This window comes from Rhinolophus ferrumequinum, chromosome 8 (genome assembly GCF_004115265.2).
Source record: "Rhinolophus ferrumequinum isolate MPI-CBG mRhiFer1 chromosome 8, mRhiFer1_v1.p, whole genome shotgun sequence".
Taxonomy (NCBI): Eukaryota; Metazoa; Chordata; class Mammalia; order Chiroptera; family Rhinolophidae; genus Rhinolophus; species Rhinolophus ferrumequinum.
In genome coordinates, this window is record NC_046291.1 from 89,063,530 (window position 1) to 89,082,091 (window position 18,562).

An 18,562-nucleotide genomic window follows, 5' to 3' on the forward strand; every position below is an offset into this window, starting at 1 on the left:
GCGACTCTGAACTTCCTCTGGAGACTCTCGCAGTTAGGGTGTCCTCCGCACGGCGGAGGCGGGCAGTCCCGCGGGACAGCCTCAAGGCCTGCATTCTGTTGGCAGCTTCTGCAGACCACCTGCGCCCCCGCCATCCTGGTGCAGCCCCGCTCCACGCGCCGCCTGGGTGGAGCTGGGAGCATCTCTCCAAGCCCGCTCTGCGCACCGACCCTCGGCTGCGCTCCGAAATCCCCAGCCCTAGGGCAGCTGGTTGCCCCGGGAACGCCTAGGAGAGGTGGGAGGGACTGGCACGCTGAGAGGAGCTGGGCTCCTGAGGGCCCCACTCTCAGTTTCCTCCACTGAAAAAGAGGTCCACGAGGGCTCCAGGCAGGGGCGCCAAAGGGGGAGCTGCGGCACAAGGAGGGACCAGGGTAGAGCGACCTGGACCGCTCCTTGCCTTTCCCCGGTACGCAGCGGCCCTTTCCACGCCCCCGCCCGCCCAGTCCGCGCCGAGCGCCCCGGGCCGCGCGTGAGTCCCCCGCGGGGGTGCCGGAATACCGTGCGCAGCGCGCTATGGAAGCCGCTAACCTCTCGGTAGCCGCCGCCGGCGTCGCCCTTACTCTGGGACCGGAGGCCTGTAGCAGCAGCCCAAGCCCTGGCAAGGTTGTCGGGTCGACCCCAGGCGGCGCCGCTCTGCCCCGCCGAGAACCGCCCGTCTCCGTCTTCTTGGTGCTGGTGGTGACGCTGCTGGTGCTGCTGATTGCGGCCACTTTCCTGTGGAACCTGTTGGTTTTGGTCACCATCCTGCGCGTCCGCGCCTTCCATCGTGTGCCGCATAACTTGGTGGCCTCGACGGCCGTGTCGGACGTGCTAGTGGCAGCGCTGGTGATGCCGCTGAGCCTAGTGAGCGAGCTGTCGGACGCGCGGCGTTGGCGGCTGGGCCGGAGCCTGTGCCACGTGTGGACCTCCTTCGACGTGCTGTGCTGCACCGCCAGCATCTGGAACGTGGCAGCGGTAGCCCTGGACCGCTACTGGACCATCACGCGCCACCTGCAGTACACGCCGCGCACCCGCAGCCGCGCCTCTGCGCTCATGATCGCACTCACCTGGGCGCTCTCTGCGCTCATCGCCCTGGCTCCCCTGCTCTTTGGCTGGGGAGAGGCCTATGACGCTGAGCTCCAGCGCTGCCAGGTAAGCCAGGAACCCTCCTACGCCGTCTTCTCCACCTGCGGAGCCTTCTACCTGCCGCTTGGCGTGGTGCTGTTTGTCTACTGGAAGATCTACAAGGCAGCCAAGTTTCGCTTCGGCCGCGGTCGCAGGGCTGTGCTGCCGTTGCCCGCCACGGTGCAGGTGAGGGTCACGTTGAGGAGTGGGGGTTTGGAGAAAGGAGTCGCTGGGGAAGCAGGAAGCTTGGTGAAAGGGCGAGTTGGCGGCGGAAGCTTTTGCACTTGGTACGCGCGCGGGAAGGTTGGCCAGCGGCGCACGCGGAGTTTGCCGTCTGCTCACCTGAAGTGCACACCCAGGGGTTCATCACTTGCATTCCGCGCTCACGCGAAGGGTTCGCCACTGCGTACCTGGAGCGTGCTGGGGAAAGGGTTTCAGCACCTGCACAACAGGGCTGGAGCTGGCACCCCCGAACCGTGAGGCTGAATGGGACTTGCAGGGGTGGCGTTGCTGGGTAGTGGTGAGGGCACGTCTGATCAGCTGCGCCCTCTGATGCTTTTCCCCGGAGTGATGTGTTCCTGTGAGTCCTGCAGCCGCCCACTTCCTGGTCCCGTCTAGACCAAGCGGCACTTCGGTGGGCTGGGAATTCTTCGCGCAGATGAACAAATTCCTGTGACCATTCATCCCTTATTTTCTGCCCCCAGAGCATCCTAGTCCATCGTCTGCATTCCAGAGACTATAATTCTGGCCAGCTCCCTGCCAAGATTGAAGGAGGGAGGATAAAATATAATCCAAGTGTCACTTTCCTTTCACCATCCTAAGCTCAGAGCCCTCCTCTAGTTCCTTTGGAGGGAGATAGGACCCTGCCTTCAAATCCCAGCCCAGGACACTGGGGCATTTGCTTCATCTCTGTGGGCCTGTTCCCCATCTTTGAACAAGTTGATTGCTGCTCACAGGGCTCTTGCTGAGGATTACATGAGATCAAGAAGGTGAAGCACAGTGTCTGGGACACGGTGGGGGCAGAGCTGACTGCAGTCAGGTGACCCACAGGGCTGTGCCGGGCGTTCTGTAACAGGCCTGGTGATAACCTTGGAAATGAATGAGGTGGAGGAGACTGAACTTGGCAGAACTTCTCTCCATTGTATTTAAAATGGAGGCTTTCTGCCTTTTGGCCAGGCCCTAAAAGATGTCAGCTTCCTCCTCTCCGTAGAAGCCCCAAATTTCCCTTTTGGTGGCACTGGTGGTAGGGGGTGTCTTAGGCTCACAGTCCAGGGTAATAACAGGACTTATTGCTCCTTTCCAATATATGGACCAGGGAGGTGGAGCATGGGGGGGAAGAAAAAGGGTAAGTTTCTTGTTAGTTTTGTTTTAATTTTGGAAAGGTAACTCAGATAGGCTATTCAAATACATGTTTTAAAAAGCAGGCTTTTTTCCCCCTTTATTAAGTGACAGAGGAATTTTGTAGCATAAAATAGGAATGTCAAGACTATAATTGGAAAGTGTTGTTAGGAGAGAGATTTATTCAAAATTGATGTTCTTTGAAAGGTCCCTTGGAAATACTTGGGGTGACGATAGCTTTTCTGTCTGATTGCCGAGGTTGGACTCACTGACTTTTCATAGCCACATCAATTCAATGTGCACCCCGAAAATCATGGTGAAACGGACATCAGAAAGTCTTGCCAAGCCTGAATTTAGTGTTCATTTTTACAGACCCCATTCAGGCAGGTGATACAAAGAAGAGGTGACTGGACAGGAACCTGGCCAATCCAGGGTAGTCATTTGCAGGGAGAAAGAGCTCTGGGAGGCAGGGACAGTGTTGTCATTTAGCTATTCACTGGCAGTGGACCGGGGACTTTGGGCTGCGAGTGCTCTTCTCTAACATGTAGTATTGGCCTAAGTCATGGCTGAGAGTCTTGGATCATATATTGCTGAGATTGTGGATGAGACGGTGTTGGAGAGCATCCTCTTCTTTAGGCTTCGTCAAGCTTTCACTCAAATTCTTGGGTAATGTTGCTGAGTTTATTTCACTCTTACTCAGAGTTTAGCGTGGTCTGATGGCCCTCCTGCGTAGCTCTCTTCCAGGAAGAAACTCATGGGTCTGGGCCCCTTGTCATTTTTTAGCTCTGCTGTTTTGAACATGTGGTTTCAAAGGTTGCTGTGGAGATACAGTAGCTCCCCCCATTATCTGCAGTTCTGCTTTCCATGGTTTCAGTTACCAGAGTCAACTGCAGTCTGAAAATATTCAATGGAAAGTTCCAGAAATAAACAATTCATAAGTTTGAAATCGCATGCCATTCTTAGGAGCATGATGAAATCTCATGCCGCCCCACTCCATCCTGCCCGGGACATGCATCGTCCCTTGTCCCGCACATCCCCACTGGACGCTCCCCACCCATTACTCACTTAGCCATCTCTGCTATCAGATCAACTGTCATGGTATCGCCCTTATTTTACTTAACAATGGCCCCAAAGCACAAGAGTAGTGATGCTGGCAATTCAGTATGCCAAAGAGAAGTTATAAAGTGCTTCCTGTAAGTGAAAAGGTATGTATGTACAATAAGTCTTCACTTCAGCTCATCAATAGGTTCTTCAACTTTAAGTGAAATGCAGTATAAGGAAACCACAGTTTTACCACAGGCTAATGGATATAAAGAAGAGTTAGATTCCTACCACATCTCCTCAACATTATAACGAAATCACGCTGAATGAAATGATGTTATTCAAGGACCGGCTGTATAGGAACAAACATAATATGTATGGGGTTTGGTACTAATATGACATTTAGATAATGTCATATTACATATCCACTGAGGGTCTTGGAACGTATCCCCCTCTGATAAGGGAGACTACTGTATAGCAGCCCTGAAGTGGACATATGTCACTTCCATTCACAGTCCATTGGCCAGCCACTGGCTGTGAAATCTAGGGGAATGCTGCCTTTGCCACACAGCCCTCATTTTACAGACGATAAAACTAAGGTGCCATGAAGTTAGTTCATCCAAGACCATCTACAGTTGTTGGGTCTGAAGAAGCTGAAGTTTGTACCAGATCTAAAGTCAATGCCTTTTTCATTATGTTTTCACGACTCCACGCTGTCTCCAGAAACTGAACTTCTGAGCACTGTCCCACTGCTCACAGGATCTCACCTTCACAGGACTGAGGCAGTCAAATCCCAGCCGTGATGGGGCATGGGGAGCAGGATCTCAAAACCACACACCCTTGGTGAACTTCCGTTTCCAGGAGAGCTGAACACAGCTGAGCACAGGCACTGCCCACTTCTCTCAGGAGACAGGGTTCATTTCTATCCCACCATCCTTTGTTTCCACCTCCTAGGCTGAGCATCACATTCAGTATATTCTGCCCCCAAAGTAACCTCCGTGGGGTTAGAAGAAAAAACAAAGCAAAGTCAATAGAGATGATTTATTTGGCTTTTAAAATAGGACATCAACATTTTTTTCTTTTCAATTGTTTGATTGCCATTGATACCAGAACCTACTTAGGCACAGTAGGCCCACTACTGAGAGCCATGGTACTTTCAGGGGTCCATGGAAATGGCTTAATTTCTTTTAAAATTAGAAGAAAAATGAATATAACAGTAATGAGTATACGAGACCTGGATTTCATTTCTTTTTGTGCTACTTGTTAGCACTTTAGCCAAGTGATTTAATCTAAGTCTGCATATCCCTGTAGGTAAAGTGGAAATATTACCACCTGCCTCGTAATATTCTTGTGAAGAGTACATGAGATAATAGTGTATATGGAGTATTTAAAATACAAACCATAAATGATAGCTGCTATATTATTTTCATTAGTTTTAAAAATTCTTCTTACAAATTTTACGTAATAAATTATTATTGTATTCCTCTTACTGCTGTTACCATCATAGGTGGATTAGCTATTTATTGCTTGTGTAACAAATTACCCCAATGTTTAGTGGCTTAAAACAACAAACATGTCTGTGGGTCAGGCATTGGGAATTGAGAATGTAGCTGGGGGGTCCTGCCTGAGGCCTTGTGAGGACAGAGCCAGGAGAGCAGTTTCCAGGCTCTCGGCCTCACGTGGAGGGGTGCTGGCTCGGGTAGTAGTTGGCCATCAGCTGTAACCATTGAGCCATTGGCCACTGATATAACTGCTGCGGCTACACTGGGGAGGGTAGTTGGTCGGTTGGCATCAAGGCAGACAGCAGGTCGCACGTCGTGTGAATCCAGCCTCCAGTGAGACCATAGTGGTGTGACTCCCCTACCTATGGCTCCGTGGGTGTTCCTTTTTGGCCTAGCCACATCCTGCGTTGTTATGTGGGGAGTGGGACCAGAGACCCCGCAGGCCACCCTGTACGACAGGCCTCTTATGGTTGCAGCCAAAATGGTGCATGGGGCAGCAGTCATTCCAAGGTTTGACTGGGGCTGGAGACTCTGCTTCCAAGATGGCTCACTCCCATGGCTGTTGGCATAGGGCTGCCCGAGTGTCATCGCCACATGGCAGCTGGCTCCCCCTTATCCAAGAATGAGGCAGGACACTATAGTGCCTCTTTGGCCTAGTCTCAGAAGTTACGTAAGATCACTTCCCTTAGTCTACTCATTACAGTGCATCGCTACCTCCTGCCCACACTCAGGGGTAGGGGAAGTAGGCTGCACCTTGGGAAGAAGTGTCAGTGACCTTGTAGACAGATTTTTCACACCACAATAAGATATGCAGATGGTGTTCAAAAGACTTCACTGATTTTTACTGACCTACGCATCGGGCAATGTGGTAGCCTCAGGTTTTCAAAGAACGAGCAAGCAAGGTTTCTGCTCTCCAGGGATTAATTTTAGTAGACCATAATTATAGAGTTATAAATGCAGTAAAGTTTTATAGGTGCTCTGCTAGAAGCCTGTCCAGAGTACAGTGGTGCTGAAAGACTGAATAGTGAATAGGAAAGCATTTTATAAACTGTAAAGGGCAGGATAGATGTGCAGTATTGAGCTATAGGGTTTGCGACGACTTTGATCTAAGTTTTAGATAATGTCATATTACAAAATATTTGGCTTTCTAAGCCAACCATTTATATTAACATTAGCCAGTGCCATAAGCTTGCAGTATATCAGCCCCGAGCAACCTGAAATAAGTACAGAGCCCTTTATGTTTTTGTCACTTGTCCAATGTTTGGTTGTCATCTGGACCATCCCAAAGACTAAGCAGCTAATGGTCTTGTGGATGGAACTGCATGTGGGACCACAGTTCATTCAGTCAGAACTCAGATATGGGAAGAGGGTGGCAGAAAATCACCATTCTCGTTCTGATTCTATTCAAAGAACTGAGGGCTCAAACACATTCCCATGCCAGACTGCAAGGTTCTTTTAGCTTTAGGAAATGAAATTTAGTGAAATAAATTATATCAGTGGTAACAAAACATTCTGGTTTCACGGTTTGATTCTTTTAAGATTGGCACCTCATTGTCTGAGAGTGTACAGAAATTTTTGGGTGCACCAAGGAGCATTTTCACTACATCTTCAGAAACATCCCTGGTCTTCCCTCTCTATAAACTTCACCCTTGTTCCCCTTACGTTATTACGTTCATCCTGCCTCTTTAGCTCTCTTCTCTCTGATTGGATTGCCAGGGAAGAGTGGAGGGGGCAGAAATGAAGGCAGATGTGGACAAATGTGCAGGTACTGTGTGTTTTCACTGATGACCTTGCAATAAGCTACTTCTGAAATCCGTGTAGTTCTTGGACCAGGCTGAGCTTCTCAGTGGAAGAATGAGACCCAAACTCCATGGTTCTTAACTTTTTAGCAGGTCACAGAATTCCTCGAATACTGAAAAAAGCCTTGGACTTGCTACCCAGAAACTTATGAAGGAGTTGCTCGCCCAGTTTGCACTCCCTGAAGCCCATCGCTGGAGACTGAGGTTGAGCCTTTTTCCCCACTGGCTCTGCCAAGGATGCAGCCATTGCATCCAGTCCTGGGACTCTCAGAGGTAGGGCCCTGGTCCTGGGGCACGTCAGAACACTGAGGCTGCACAACGTGTGTACAGAAGGCAAAACCTCCCGTCTCTCCATTACACCCTCCACTTGTGCCAAGAATCTCTGGCCTGGCAGTCCAGGGACCTGAGGCTAAGAACTCTTGCCTCAGCACAGGACCTTTTATTGGCATCCATACATAAAGGGGGAATGACTGTAGCTCAGATGATATTAGAGCTGAAAACACAAATGTAGTCTAACTTTAATTAACACACTTGATTACATTACCACTTCTCAGCATTAACTCCCGTAGGTCCTTAGCCATCCCATGGTGACTAAACTCCCAATAAAAATCCATGTTTTCCAAATACAAGAATGATAGCAATTATACTTTATGTATGATCATACCCAAGAGCTTAGCAAAGTTATAATCTGTTGTGTATATAATTACACTGAAGAGAAAATTAATTTTCTTCAAGCCTAGCCTGGCAGCACTCTACTTTTATTTTTTACAAGAAAACATCTTTAATTTATTTTCTTGGTTTATTTTGTACAAGAGCAGCAGCTGAGAAATGCTCCTGCTCTAGTTTGTCAGATTAGCTAGCCAGCTTCTGTTTACTTTGAGGGACCATTTTGATTAGTTATCTCTTTAAAGTGTCTTAGAGAAATGAGACTTGCAGCTTAGTTATCTCAGTGAATCTTGGGCAGAGAGAATGGACCCGGTTATTCCAAGTCCTGACCTGCTGAGCTCTGGTTAGAAACAGGGAATTCAGTTATAAGCCAGAGCACCTTCAACCAGAATCAGAAGTCTCTCAATGTCTGCAGATGTTGTAAGGTGCCATTAGCCACTAGGATTAAGTGGTTGCCCCGACACCAGCCTTGTGGAGAGTCTTGCCATACAGGATGCCTGAGCTGTGTGCTCAGAGTGCAAACTGGTGGTTCCACAGTGACGGGGAACCATTCTTCTTTTGGCTCTCCCTGTCTATTTCATATTAGGATGTTTACCTGACAACTTCAGAGGATTCTAAATGTCTGTAGGTTCCTTCTGTGGCAGCTGGAGTTTTTCTTAGAAGAGAGGGAAGGGAAAGGTGGACATGAACCAGACATTTATGAGGTCCTACTATATACTACTGTCTCCCTGTAACCCTCACAGTAAGTCTACGATACAGAAAAGGTTCATGGTTAGAGATGGAGAATTGGGGCTCAGAATCGTATCCCATCTAATCACTAACTTGACCTGAGCCTTGGTTTCCTCATTCCTTCCTTACACGGTTGCTATTATAACTAAGATGGGGTGTGGAACCACCTAGCCAAGTACTAGACACATGTCAAAGACCACAGAGGAAAGATGGAGAAACTCAGGGATGGCCCCAGAGCCGGTTGCTGCTTGCTGGATGGATGTCTGTTCTGAAAGCATCCCAAGCGTACATAGGACCCTTAAAACAGGTTCTGTGGGTTCTGTGGGAACCCATTCAGATCGATTACTTTTACTTAAGGTGCAGCATAACAAGTAGGGGTTAAGAATGTGGTGGAGGCTTCCAATTACTCATGTTTGGCATCAGATCTAACAATAAGTAAACACCTCTGTGACCTTGGACAAGGTATTTAACCTCTCAGAGTGTTTCTTCAACAGTAAAATAGTGATAATAATGGTAATAATAATACCACCTTAAAGGTTTGGTGTGGGGATGATGAGTCATCCACGACCAGCACTTAGCATAGTGTCTGTTTCACAGTAGCTTCTTGGGTGTTGTTCTTCGTCAGGTCTTTTGGTATTCTACTAGATGATGCATTTCCAATGAGAAAAGCCAAACGAGTCAGTCTTCCAGCAAACCAGAATCATCCCTGATTGACTCATTTTCTTTGAGTCTGTTTCTGGAAGCATTGTTTTCTAGCGTCACCTTGCACAGGGCATAGCAGGCTCAGGTGAAAAGCTGTCAAAACAGACTTCTAAGCAAACAGACACCCTGGTGGAGTAAAGGTAGACTCTGCTGAATGCTGCTGCAGTGGTTTAACCTGTTTAATCAGTGCATTTGCCTTGTTTCTCTTCCCCAAAGATTCTTTGAACCGAATTCACCCCCATTTCTTCACTTCAATAGCGTAACAAGGATTTGGGATTTGCATTACCCAGTAGAGGAAGTCAAGTGCCTGCGAGATCATGTAGGTCAGCAGAGAAATGGCTGGAAAAGTGACTATCAGTGTCCTTAGTGGGAAGAAAACAAAGTACCTTCCACTTCCTCTTGTGCTCTGATAATACTTTTCCCTCCCAACAATAGACGGCTAAAGATTCACGGGGTGATTTCAGGAAGCCAGGTCTGATCCTTGGACTTCCTTTCGTGACATGATGACAGTCTGCTCCGAGGGAACTGGTTGGTATTATTTGCAAATGGGGGAAGGTGACATGCAGTTCCCCCCTGCCTGTGGGAGGACTGGGGAAGCTTGGCGGGCTTATTCAAGAGGGGGCTCTAGATGCCCCCCTCCCCGGGGGGTGCGGTCTGCCATGCCAGGCCTTAGGAGGGGGCAGGGGGTGTGAGAGAAGGGACTGCAGTTTGTTCCCTTGCTGGAGTCACTTGCCTTTCCAGTTCTCTCTCTCTAAGTAGCTGGCACAGGATGCTGTGAGCACTTGCAAAGAAAAGGACTCTTTTTTGTCCACACCTTCATGATCTGTTTTCAGGCCAAGTCAGTGGCCTGTACTAACAGAACCCAGGGTGGTGGGGGAAGTAGAAGACCCTGGATTTGAAGGCAGTACTGAGTGCGGAGTCCTGGGTTTGCCTAAGTCAGGCCACCTGGGAACTCCTCCACCTGCTTGGCTTTGGCCACGGTGACCCACGTGAGAGAAGACAAGTGAATGTGCATAACCACTGTCAAGTCCGCGCGGTCGGTCGTGTGGCTGTCCTGATAGCGGCGTCCGGTCGTGTCTAACCAGACACAGCCCTTGCTTGGGAGCCTCTTGCCTGTGTGTGTTCGGTGGCATTTATGGCCATGCCTGGCAGCATTCCGAAAAGGAGGAGACATACAGTTGTAGACCACTCTGTTGTAAAATCCATCATTAATTCAGCAGCTATTTCCTGGGCACCTACCTGGTGCCAGGTGCTGCTGCCAGACAGACAGTGTACAAGGGAGAGGCAGTCTCTGCCCTCCTACAGCTTGGACCAGACATCACACCCAACATCACACAAAAGGCTGCAAGAGGAGAACAGGGCACCAAACAGGGAGATACGGTTGGGAGCATCAGGAAGGCCACTCAGCGTTGGTAGCCTTAGGCTGAGACTTCGGAGGTGAAGAGTTATTAACCACAGGGTGGCAGTGAGGGGTGGAGCCTGTGCTGGGGCTCCTTAAATGGCAGCTAATTATTACCACAAAAGCATTTACAGTTTGTTTTTTGCAGCTAGGCAATACAGAATTGTCCCATAACTTACACGGAATTCATGTAACACAGTAGTTAAATAATTTCTTGCAATATTAGTGTTTACAGGCTGCCTTTCCAGCTGTGAACTTTGTGAGGGGCAGGCCTGCATCTGTTCTATCTGGGGGTCCTAGTCCCAGCCCCAGGCCCACTCCACGAGCGTTGAATGGGTGAGTGCATGGGCCAGGGTTTGTGCTGGGCACCCAACACACATTCCCAATTCATCTTCATGACACCTTATGGCAGGCGGAGGGGACTCTGGTCACCTAGCTTCATAGAGGGGGACATAGTCTATGGAGATGGGACTCAAGCCTGGGTCTGACGCCCAGGCGCCCAGGCTCTTAACTGCCTCCCTCCCTTTTTATATCAGATTAGTTGACACTGTGGGGATTGCTACTCTCCCTGAAGAACCTTCAGACCTTATTTTAACCTACAGTTCCAGGAGCCTTTTCACCTAATATTTTTTAATGGATTATGGTATAAATGCATCTTGAGTAAGGCTGCGGGGAAGGTGGTGGCCGAGACCGGAGTAGCCTCATGTCACGACTCATCCAGTGTTGTTTTGTTTTTTAATACCACGTTCCCTTTGTTCCAGGAGGAGGCACCTCATGAGGCTGAGATGGTGTTCACCGTGCGGCGTCCAACGGTGGCCTTTCAGGTGGGTGGGGACTCGTGGCGGGAGCAGAAGGAGAAGCGGGCGGCCCTGATGGTGGGCATTCTCATCGGCGTGTTTGTGCTGTGCTGGATCCCCTTCTTCCTGACGGAGCTCATCAGCCCCCTCTGTGCGTGCAGCCTACCCCCCATCTGGAAAAGCGTATTCCTGTGGCTCGGCTACTCCAATTCTTTCTTCAACCCCCTGATTTACACAGCGTTTAACAAGAACTACAACAATGCCTTCAAAAACCTCTTTACCAAGCAGAGATAAACACAGGGCGTGGAGAGACGTGCACGGAGAGTTGTGGGGAGGGAACTTGGGTCTCTCCCCTAACCAGTCCTCCTGGAGACTTCCTTCCCCCACCACTGAGCATCAGTGATGCTGAGAGCCACAGCACTGGGCCTGGACTGGAGAACAGCAGTGCCAAAGGCAGCCCACGTGTGACTTCCATTCCTGTACGTGTGGCAGACACTGCTAGTCAATCACGGCGCATTTCCTCACCGAGCGGGAACTCGGCTTCCGAATCTGTTCCAGACAGCACTTTAGGCCGTGACTGCTACTGGGTTGGAATTGACAGAGTCAAAGCTGATTTGCCTTCCCTTTGTCTAATACCATATTCCTCAGAGATCTGTGGCCCACGGAGGAGACTGTCTCCTTTGTGGAACAGTCCTTCCGTGACTCTTTATCAACCCAATTCAACCCGTTTCCCCAAAAGTATATCTCAGTTTGTGGGATCTATCTCAAGTTTTGTTTTAAAAAAGTGTTCAGTGAAACCCACATCTACTGAATCGGGTTTTCAAAGAAAGAGGTTTGGTAACATATATAAAGTTCTCTGGAGACTTTTTTTTTTGGTCAGTCACAGACTGCTGGATGCTTAGGTTGTTTTTTAGGTCAATTAAATGGGCATTTCTGGGGAGTGAGACCCAGGCAGCAGTGCTTTTTAAAGTTCCCCAGGTGATTTCAGTGTGCAGCCACCATCGAGAACCCCTGGAGAGGTCTTTTCTCCGCTTCTGGACCACACAGAGAGCAGCTGTGAGGAGTTTCCCCACTACTTCACCATACTGACTTGTATATGTCTAATAAAAATACTTCTGAAGCATCATTCAGGTATGTGTGTATACATGCATATCTGTTTACTGTCTATCATCTATCTATATCTATCAACCTATCTAATCTCACACACACACACACACACACACACACACACACGCGTCACTGAGGATGGGAAAATGGCTGTTGTGGAATGCGAAAACAAACACCTCCACCAAAACCCCTCCTCAAACTGCCATGGTGAGTCTTGGCCTTCCTGTTATTATTAAATGTATGTATGAATCCAAGGGCCTGGACGAGGGGGACACCTGGACTAAATCGTCTCGGCTACAGTCTACCTGATTTTTTGAGGTGGGCTGGCTGCCCACTGATTAGACTTTAATTTACACAAAACAGTGCTCTCTACCATTGGTTCACCTGATGTCTGAGGGATGGAGACGTTCTTTAAGCTGGAGGAAGTGGGGCGGGTAGGTATGTAATTCTCAAATGGCCTTCTTGGTTATCCATCATTGTTGTGTTTTAAGGGCTATAGCTTAAGCTCAGGGCTATTATTGGGGATTTTCCCCTTTAGGCTGAAAGACACCAGGCAGTGTTAATGACCTTCTTCCCTATCTCGTCCTTCATAAAATGCACAATCAGGAACAAATTTTAGGAGGACTATTTATTGACCAGCCACCATGTGCAGCTGTTGTACGAGGTACTGGTTGTTAGTGGGTTAGATACCCATGTGTAAACCAGTTCTTGGCAGAGAAATAGGATTCCTATGACTGTCTTAGAACAGCTGTCATGAATCCTCTCCTGGGGCTAGACCATCGCCGCCCGAAGTGGACAAAATCAGAGTTCTGCTGGTAAGGAAAGGGCGGTGGAAAGGATCACCCACGGCAGTTTCCACGCAGGACAGGAATGGCATGCAGAGGATGTTAACAGCTCCCCTTGGACCATGGCTCAGAGGTACCATCTCCATTTTTGAACTGCAAAGGCCCGAAGAACAGGGGTTGTGCTATGATCCTCCCGAGACAGAGGCAACCCTGCAGCAGCCCGAGTCTGTTCCCAGGGCGTAGCCACCTCAGTCGGGTCCCATCACCCCCACGCGCTCACACAATTGGAGCAGAACCATCTTCACCGCTTGTCTCCCCAAAGCTGTTCCTTTTTTCACTTCCCTAGTTTCCCTATGACTCAAGAAAAGGAGAATTTAACTGTGGCTCTAGGGCTTTAAATTCTTAAGGAAAGCCAATTTATTACATGACAATCTTCTGCCTAGTTTCTATTTTTTTTAAAAAGTAAACCAATTTAAAATTTAAAAACTTTTATTTTTTGAATAGGTAATACATGTACATGGTACAAAATTCAAAAGGTACAAAAGGTATACAGTGAAAAGTAATTCCCACCCCTCTTCCCAGAGGCAACCAAGGCTGCCAGGTTGCTGTGTATTCTCCCAGAGATAACCTAGGCACGTGAGCACAGACGTGTTTGATACACATTTGTGTGTATGTGTGTGTGTGTACAGATACAGACACACACACACACACATTTTCTTCATCCCCTTCCTCTTTTTAAAAATAAACACTAGTGTACTAAACACTAGTGAACCTTTCCCCCCCTTAACCATGCATGCTGGGGACCATTCCATGGCAGTATGTACACAGTGGCTCTGTTCTTTTAATATTTCATTGTATGGATTCCCCATCATTTATTTAACCATCATCCTATGTTGGTGTAGATCCCAACGTTTTGCTGTCACACACAATGCTGCAATGAACATCCTTGTACACAGGGAACATTATGAGAAGTAGCAGTATTTGCAGTTTTGAGTGATACGGCCCCGCTGCCGTCCCAGGAGGCTGTGCAATTCACACGCCACTGTATGCGAGTGCTGCTTTCCTCTTCCTGGTTTCATGCGGCTGTCATTTCAACCAGTCAAGTTACCTTTAGATTCATGACATACTCTGAGCCAAAGCATAATTGTGATCTAATCTCTGCACCAGTGTGGCCCCTCTCCTCCTCCCCATGTGGGGAAAACAAAACATCAGTAAAAGGTAATTCCTTTGAAAGGTTTGAAACCTCTGACACCTTTTTCATCTCAACCTTCAAGATTAAAGTGGAACAAATACATTCTGAGATTCTCTAGAGCTGCTGAATGAAATTGTCTACCCGTTCACAAATTAAGCATAAATTAGATGAAAGGTTGCATCTAAACTTTGCTGACACAGGGATGCAGAGTTGCAACTGAAAGAAGCTATTTTACCCAAGCAGAATTTCCTGATTCTTCGGGCTAGCCAGACGCTGGGGAAGCTGTGGTGAGTAACGCAGACCAGGCCCTGCTTGTGTTGCTCTTACACTCCAGAGGGGAGGCAGGACTCACAAAGGACTACGATTCAAACAGTGCCACCAAGTGCCATCAAGACGGACAGCAGGGCAAGGGCAAAGTGTGACCAGGCCTGCAGGCTGACACTGAATGGGTTTGTACCAGTATCAGATGGTCAGGGAAAACCACTGCCCACGACCTCGGAGGGAGAGCGGTCCAGGCGTGGCAACAGGCCAGGGCAATGGCCACGGGCGGGTGTGAACTTGGCTGGTTTGAGCCGCTGACATGAGGCGGGGCTGGCATGGTGAACTGAGTATCCCCACGTTGTCCAGCTGGCTGCAGTCCAGCTACCAAACCCCTCCTAATGTTTTCACATGTTTATTGTGAGGAGAGGAGACCACGGTAAATTACTTTCCATGCAGCCCATCACCATGTGCTGTAAGGAGGAGTGAGGGGCACTGAAGACGAATCGCAAGGCACGTCAGCCGGTGAGTGCCCAGCCACACAGCCAGAGCCGGGGCTCCTCTTCCTACTGCGCCCCTCACTGCGCTCTCTGCAGTGAGGTGGAGGCCAGCACTAAGGCATACAGCGCTTCCCGAAAGTGTTCTTCCTCAAGCGTGTTTCAGGCCGATTCGCTACATCTCAGGCTCAGCCAGTCACTGTTAAAACATATTGCTACAAAGCCTGCTTCCCTCTTACACCGATCATCAGCCCCCCGCACAGTGGGCACGACAAAGCCATGCTGGGCTGAAGCGACAGAAATCAGGGAGGCACAGGTTTACAGACCCAAGTGCCCTTTCAGGCAGGTTTGCTCTTGTCACTAGAGGTGACTGGGGCCATTGATGTCACAGGGATGGCGCTTTGTGAGGGAGTAAGAGGGCTGCCTGAGGCCTTCCCCATCTTCTGCCCCTGGTTTCAGAAGGTCCTGAGAGCCACGGTGTTTGTCAGGGAGCTTCTTCAGCCCGGGAAAGGCCTCCTATCTGGACCAGCCCCCTGCCTTCTGTTCTGCTCTCAAACTCAGTGGACAATGGCAGGACCTGGTTATCCACAGAACATGGGCTATGAACCGAAACCCAGTTAAAACCACGCACTCCAGACTCTAAGAAGAGCTCAGGCCCAACAGACTTGGAATCTGCCCTCTCTGTAAACAAAGAAGAAAACCCCTCACGTGTAACCGTGGCAGCTGTTCTCTAACACTCGGCACCTCCTTCGAGTGCTATTTCCCGACCCCAGTGACCCACGAGACTGAACCCAGGCCAAGGACAACAGGAAATATGTCCCAAGTGTCTCCCCACATGCCTCAAGATCTTCTGGTTTGTCCTGCTCAGAGCAGTGCCGATTTTGGTTTAAACCAAAGCAGCCCCATGTACTGCATGTGGGAGGGAGGGGAGCTCCCATCCGAGGCTGCCCGAGAACTCCAGAGCCCGGCGTCCAGCCGCGGGACGTCTGCCGTTAGTGAAGTGCACTGCTGTGGCCACGCAGGGACAACTGCATGCTTCCTGGGGACGTCACTCCTCCTGACACAATTTCATTAAAGTAACTGAGGGATGCCCTCTCCTCCGCTTTTGGCAGAACACACAGCCACACTGTCTGCGCCCAGAGGAGGACATGGCCCTGGACCCCCTGCTGGCTTCTGAGGGGCTTCGGGGCATCGCCTCAGCCTGGGCGGCCCGACTATAAAATATAAATCACATGTCATATCCTAATTACTCTCAAAGGCACCACCTACTCTGTGGGTTATCTGCAGGCAAACGTGGCATTCTCCAGGCTGGCTTCTGCTATCTGATTCAAAACGTGTTAAAGGAACAGAAACTCATTTATTATTTGTATTAGGCCTTGAGGATGAAGGAAAAGATATCTCCTGATACCTCCCTGCACCAAAACCAAACCAAATGAAACTCTTTAGAAACACAGCTCAACATGAATGCCCCCCTTTAAAAAAAAAAATGTTGGTTGTTTTGGATTCGTCCTGCCATACTTTCCCCAACAACACACGGAGGTGGCCTATGGTAACCCCAGAATGTCACTCACTCTTACCACCATCTTTGAACAAAAATCTGAATAATCTCCTAACTCCTCCAAAAGTTGTTAGTTAGGGAGGTCTGTGAGCTTCTCAACAAGAGAACGGACTTTTCCTGAACCTGAAGTAATTCAGTCAAACTGCTGTCTTCTCTCTGCCATCCAAGTGCCACTTGCTCTTTGGCAATTTCTTACTCTCACTTCACTGAGCCCCTTCAAAATCCACAATGAGCACGGGGCAGGGACCAGCCTACGTGGAGGTGTCCACGGCTCAGCACGGGAAGGCCGCTTCAAATGCCGCTGCTTCCACCCAGCACTGGCGGCAGCCACCCGCAGCCCCGTCAGGCAGACCTCACCAGCCCTGGCCCGCCAACCAATGGCTGCTGTTAGTCCAGTATGAGATTTTCTTTTAAGTCTGTACACATCAGCTCTGCTTAATCACATCCATCAGGGAACTAAAACTGAACATGATATTCCTGTAGCTGCTCTGAACGGCCCATGTGCCTGCCATGTTTAAGCTTTTATGTTTTATGGCCCAAACCTGTTGACTGGTATGTTTGCAAGGGTTATGCGGAAGGAATCACAAACCTCAAGCTGGGGCTTCCTGAATGTGACTGAGTTGCCAGGTCGCTGGCGGCCGGGGCTGGAGGTCCGTGTTTGGTTTGGGCTGCTCATTTCCAGGGGATGAAGTCAGCCCTTCAGCCTTCCCTGCAAGGCCCTCCAAAGGCTGGTCCCAGGCCACCTTTCCGGACTGGTCTCTAAAGCCTCCTGCACAGAGGCTGGCCCTGCCTGTCCACTCCTCTTCCCACAAGCACGCCCTGTGCTCTCCCGCACACTCTCACATTTTCACCCACAGTTGTACTTTATCTCAAATGGCCCCCCCGCCTATCTGTGCCCCCTTCAGATCAGGCCCCATCGTGCCCCCTCCATGAGGTCTCCTGGATCTCTGCACCACTCACTCACTGCTCTTCCTCCTGATACGGCCTGCGACCTGCTCAGGGTCCGGTGCTGAGATGTGTCACACACTGCCCTGAACCGCAGAGAACCGTGTGTCGCATCTCCCTCTCCGTGCTCAGACCATGGCCTCCGGAAGGCAGGGCACACGGAGTGCGCTCTTAACGAGGGGAAAGCACCAGACCATCCACAGTCTGGCTGTGACTCAGACGAGAGCTAGGCCATCCAGTAGTAAGGTGTGATTTTTATCTATCTAAGTCCTCAATGTGAGGCCCGTGTTTTCAGTTCTGGTGAAATGAACTTGAGTGGTGCGGAAGGATTAAGCCAATGGCAGACACTGAGTTTTCATCCTAGTTACTACACCATTAAGCTTGCTGGCCGGCGCCTCAAGGAGCCAGGAACAAAAGGCACTACAGGCAAGTGAAGGGCCCAGGTGAGTAGTGCTCACCTGGGATGGTCGTTCAGCTATGAAGGCCTCTGTTTTCTAAAAAATCTCCTAGCTGGCCAAGCTCTGGGGTCAAGTGGGCTGTATCTGCTCCCTGGGCCACGTGCTGGGTGCCCAGCATGCAGGACTGTTTTATATTTCCATCTCCCTCAATGCCTACTTCTCAGTGGTTGCTCAATTCATATTTGCTGAACAAAGGAATTCCTCTTTATTCAGAGAGTCCATACAGATATAGGTACCGTCCTATGTGCAATGTTACTGCAGAAATAAAAGTTCATCGACACAGAGAACAAATACTGCCCACACTTCTTCAGAGGATGATGGGTGTTATCCAGGCCACAATGTTTACACTGTCTGAATCCATCAACGACGACCAACAGAGATGGAATGGAAGCCAGCAGGAGACAGAAAATATCCAGGGTGCTGAAAATCATTACACCCTCATCTCTCTACCATAGTGTTCAGAACCATTTCATGATCTTGTAGCTGATACATGGCATTTAAACAAAAATCAGTGACGTACGATGATGGCTGGGGAATTTCAGGAGGCCTTGGCTTTCACCTTGGACAGCAGCACCTCGTTCTTGCGGCCCTCCTGCAGGGGAAGCAGAGAGAGTGTGTGCAGGCAGGTGGCGTGACGTTAGCACCC

At 49.5% G+C, this 18,562-nt stretch overlaps 2 protein-coding genes across 2 annotated transcripts in view; one reads left to right on the plus strand and one right to left on the minus strand.

Moving 5' to 3' along the window:
- Nucleotides 1-210: 210 nt before the first annotated feature.
- On the plus strand, nucleotides 211-12,228 carry LOC117026009 (5-hydroxytryptamine receptor 5B). Its single transcript, XM_033112410.1, has 2 exons — nucleotides 211-1,335; nucleotides 11,084-12,228. The coding sequence occupies exons 1-2, from the start codon at nucleotides 553-555 to the stop codon at nucleotides 11,408-11,410; spliced, it is 1,110 nt and encodes a 369-aa protein (XP_032968301.1). The 5' UTR covers nucleotides 211-552; the 3' UTR covers nucleotides 11,411-12,228.
- A 5,869-nt stretch (nucleotides 12,229-18,097) lies between these two features.
- CCDC93 (coiled-coil domain containing 93) overlaps nucleotides 18,098-18,562 on the minus strand; it is a 77,489-nt gene continuing 77,024 nt past the window's right edge. The window contains exon 24 of the mRNA XM_033112682.1: nucleotides 18,098-18,508. Coding sequence (XP_032968573.1) covers nucleotides 18,455-18,508 — 54 coding nt within the window. The 3' untranslated portion in view covers nucleotides 18,098-18,454. The remainder of the gene's footprint in view (nucleotides 18,509-18,562) is intronic.

Excerpts from the sequence above, each read along its gene's own strand:
- LOC117026009 (XM_033112410.1), top strand. The coding sequence starts at position 553 with ATGGAAGCCGCTAACCTCTCGGTAGCCGCCGCCGGCGTCGCCCTTACT. Across the intron at positions 1,336-11,083 it reads CCGCCACGGTGCAGGTGAGG|GAGGCACCTCATGAGGCTGA; the intron begins GTCACGTTGAGG and ends TTGTTCCAGGAG.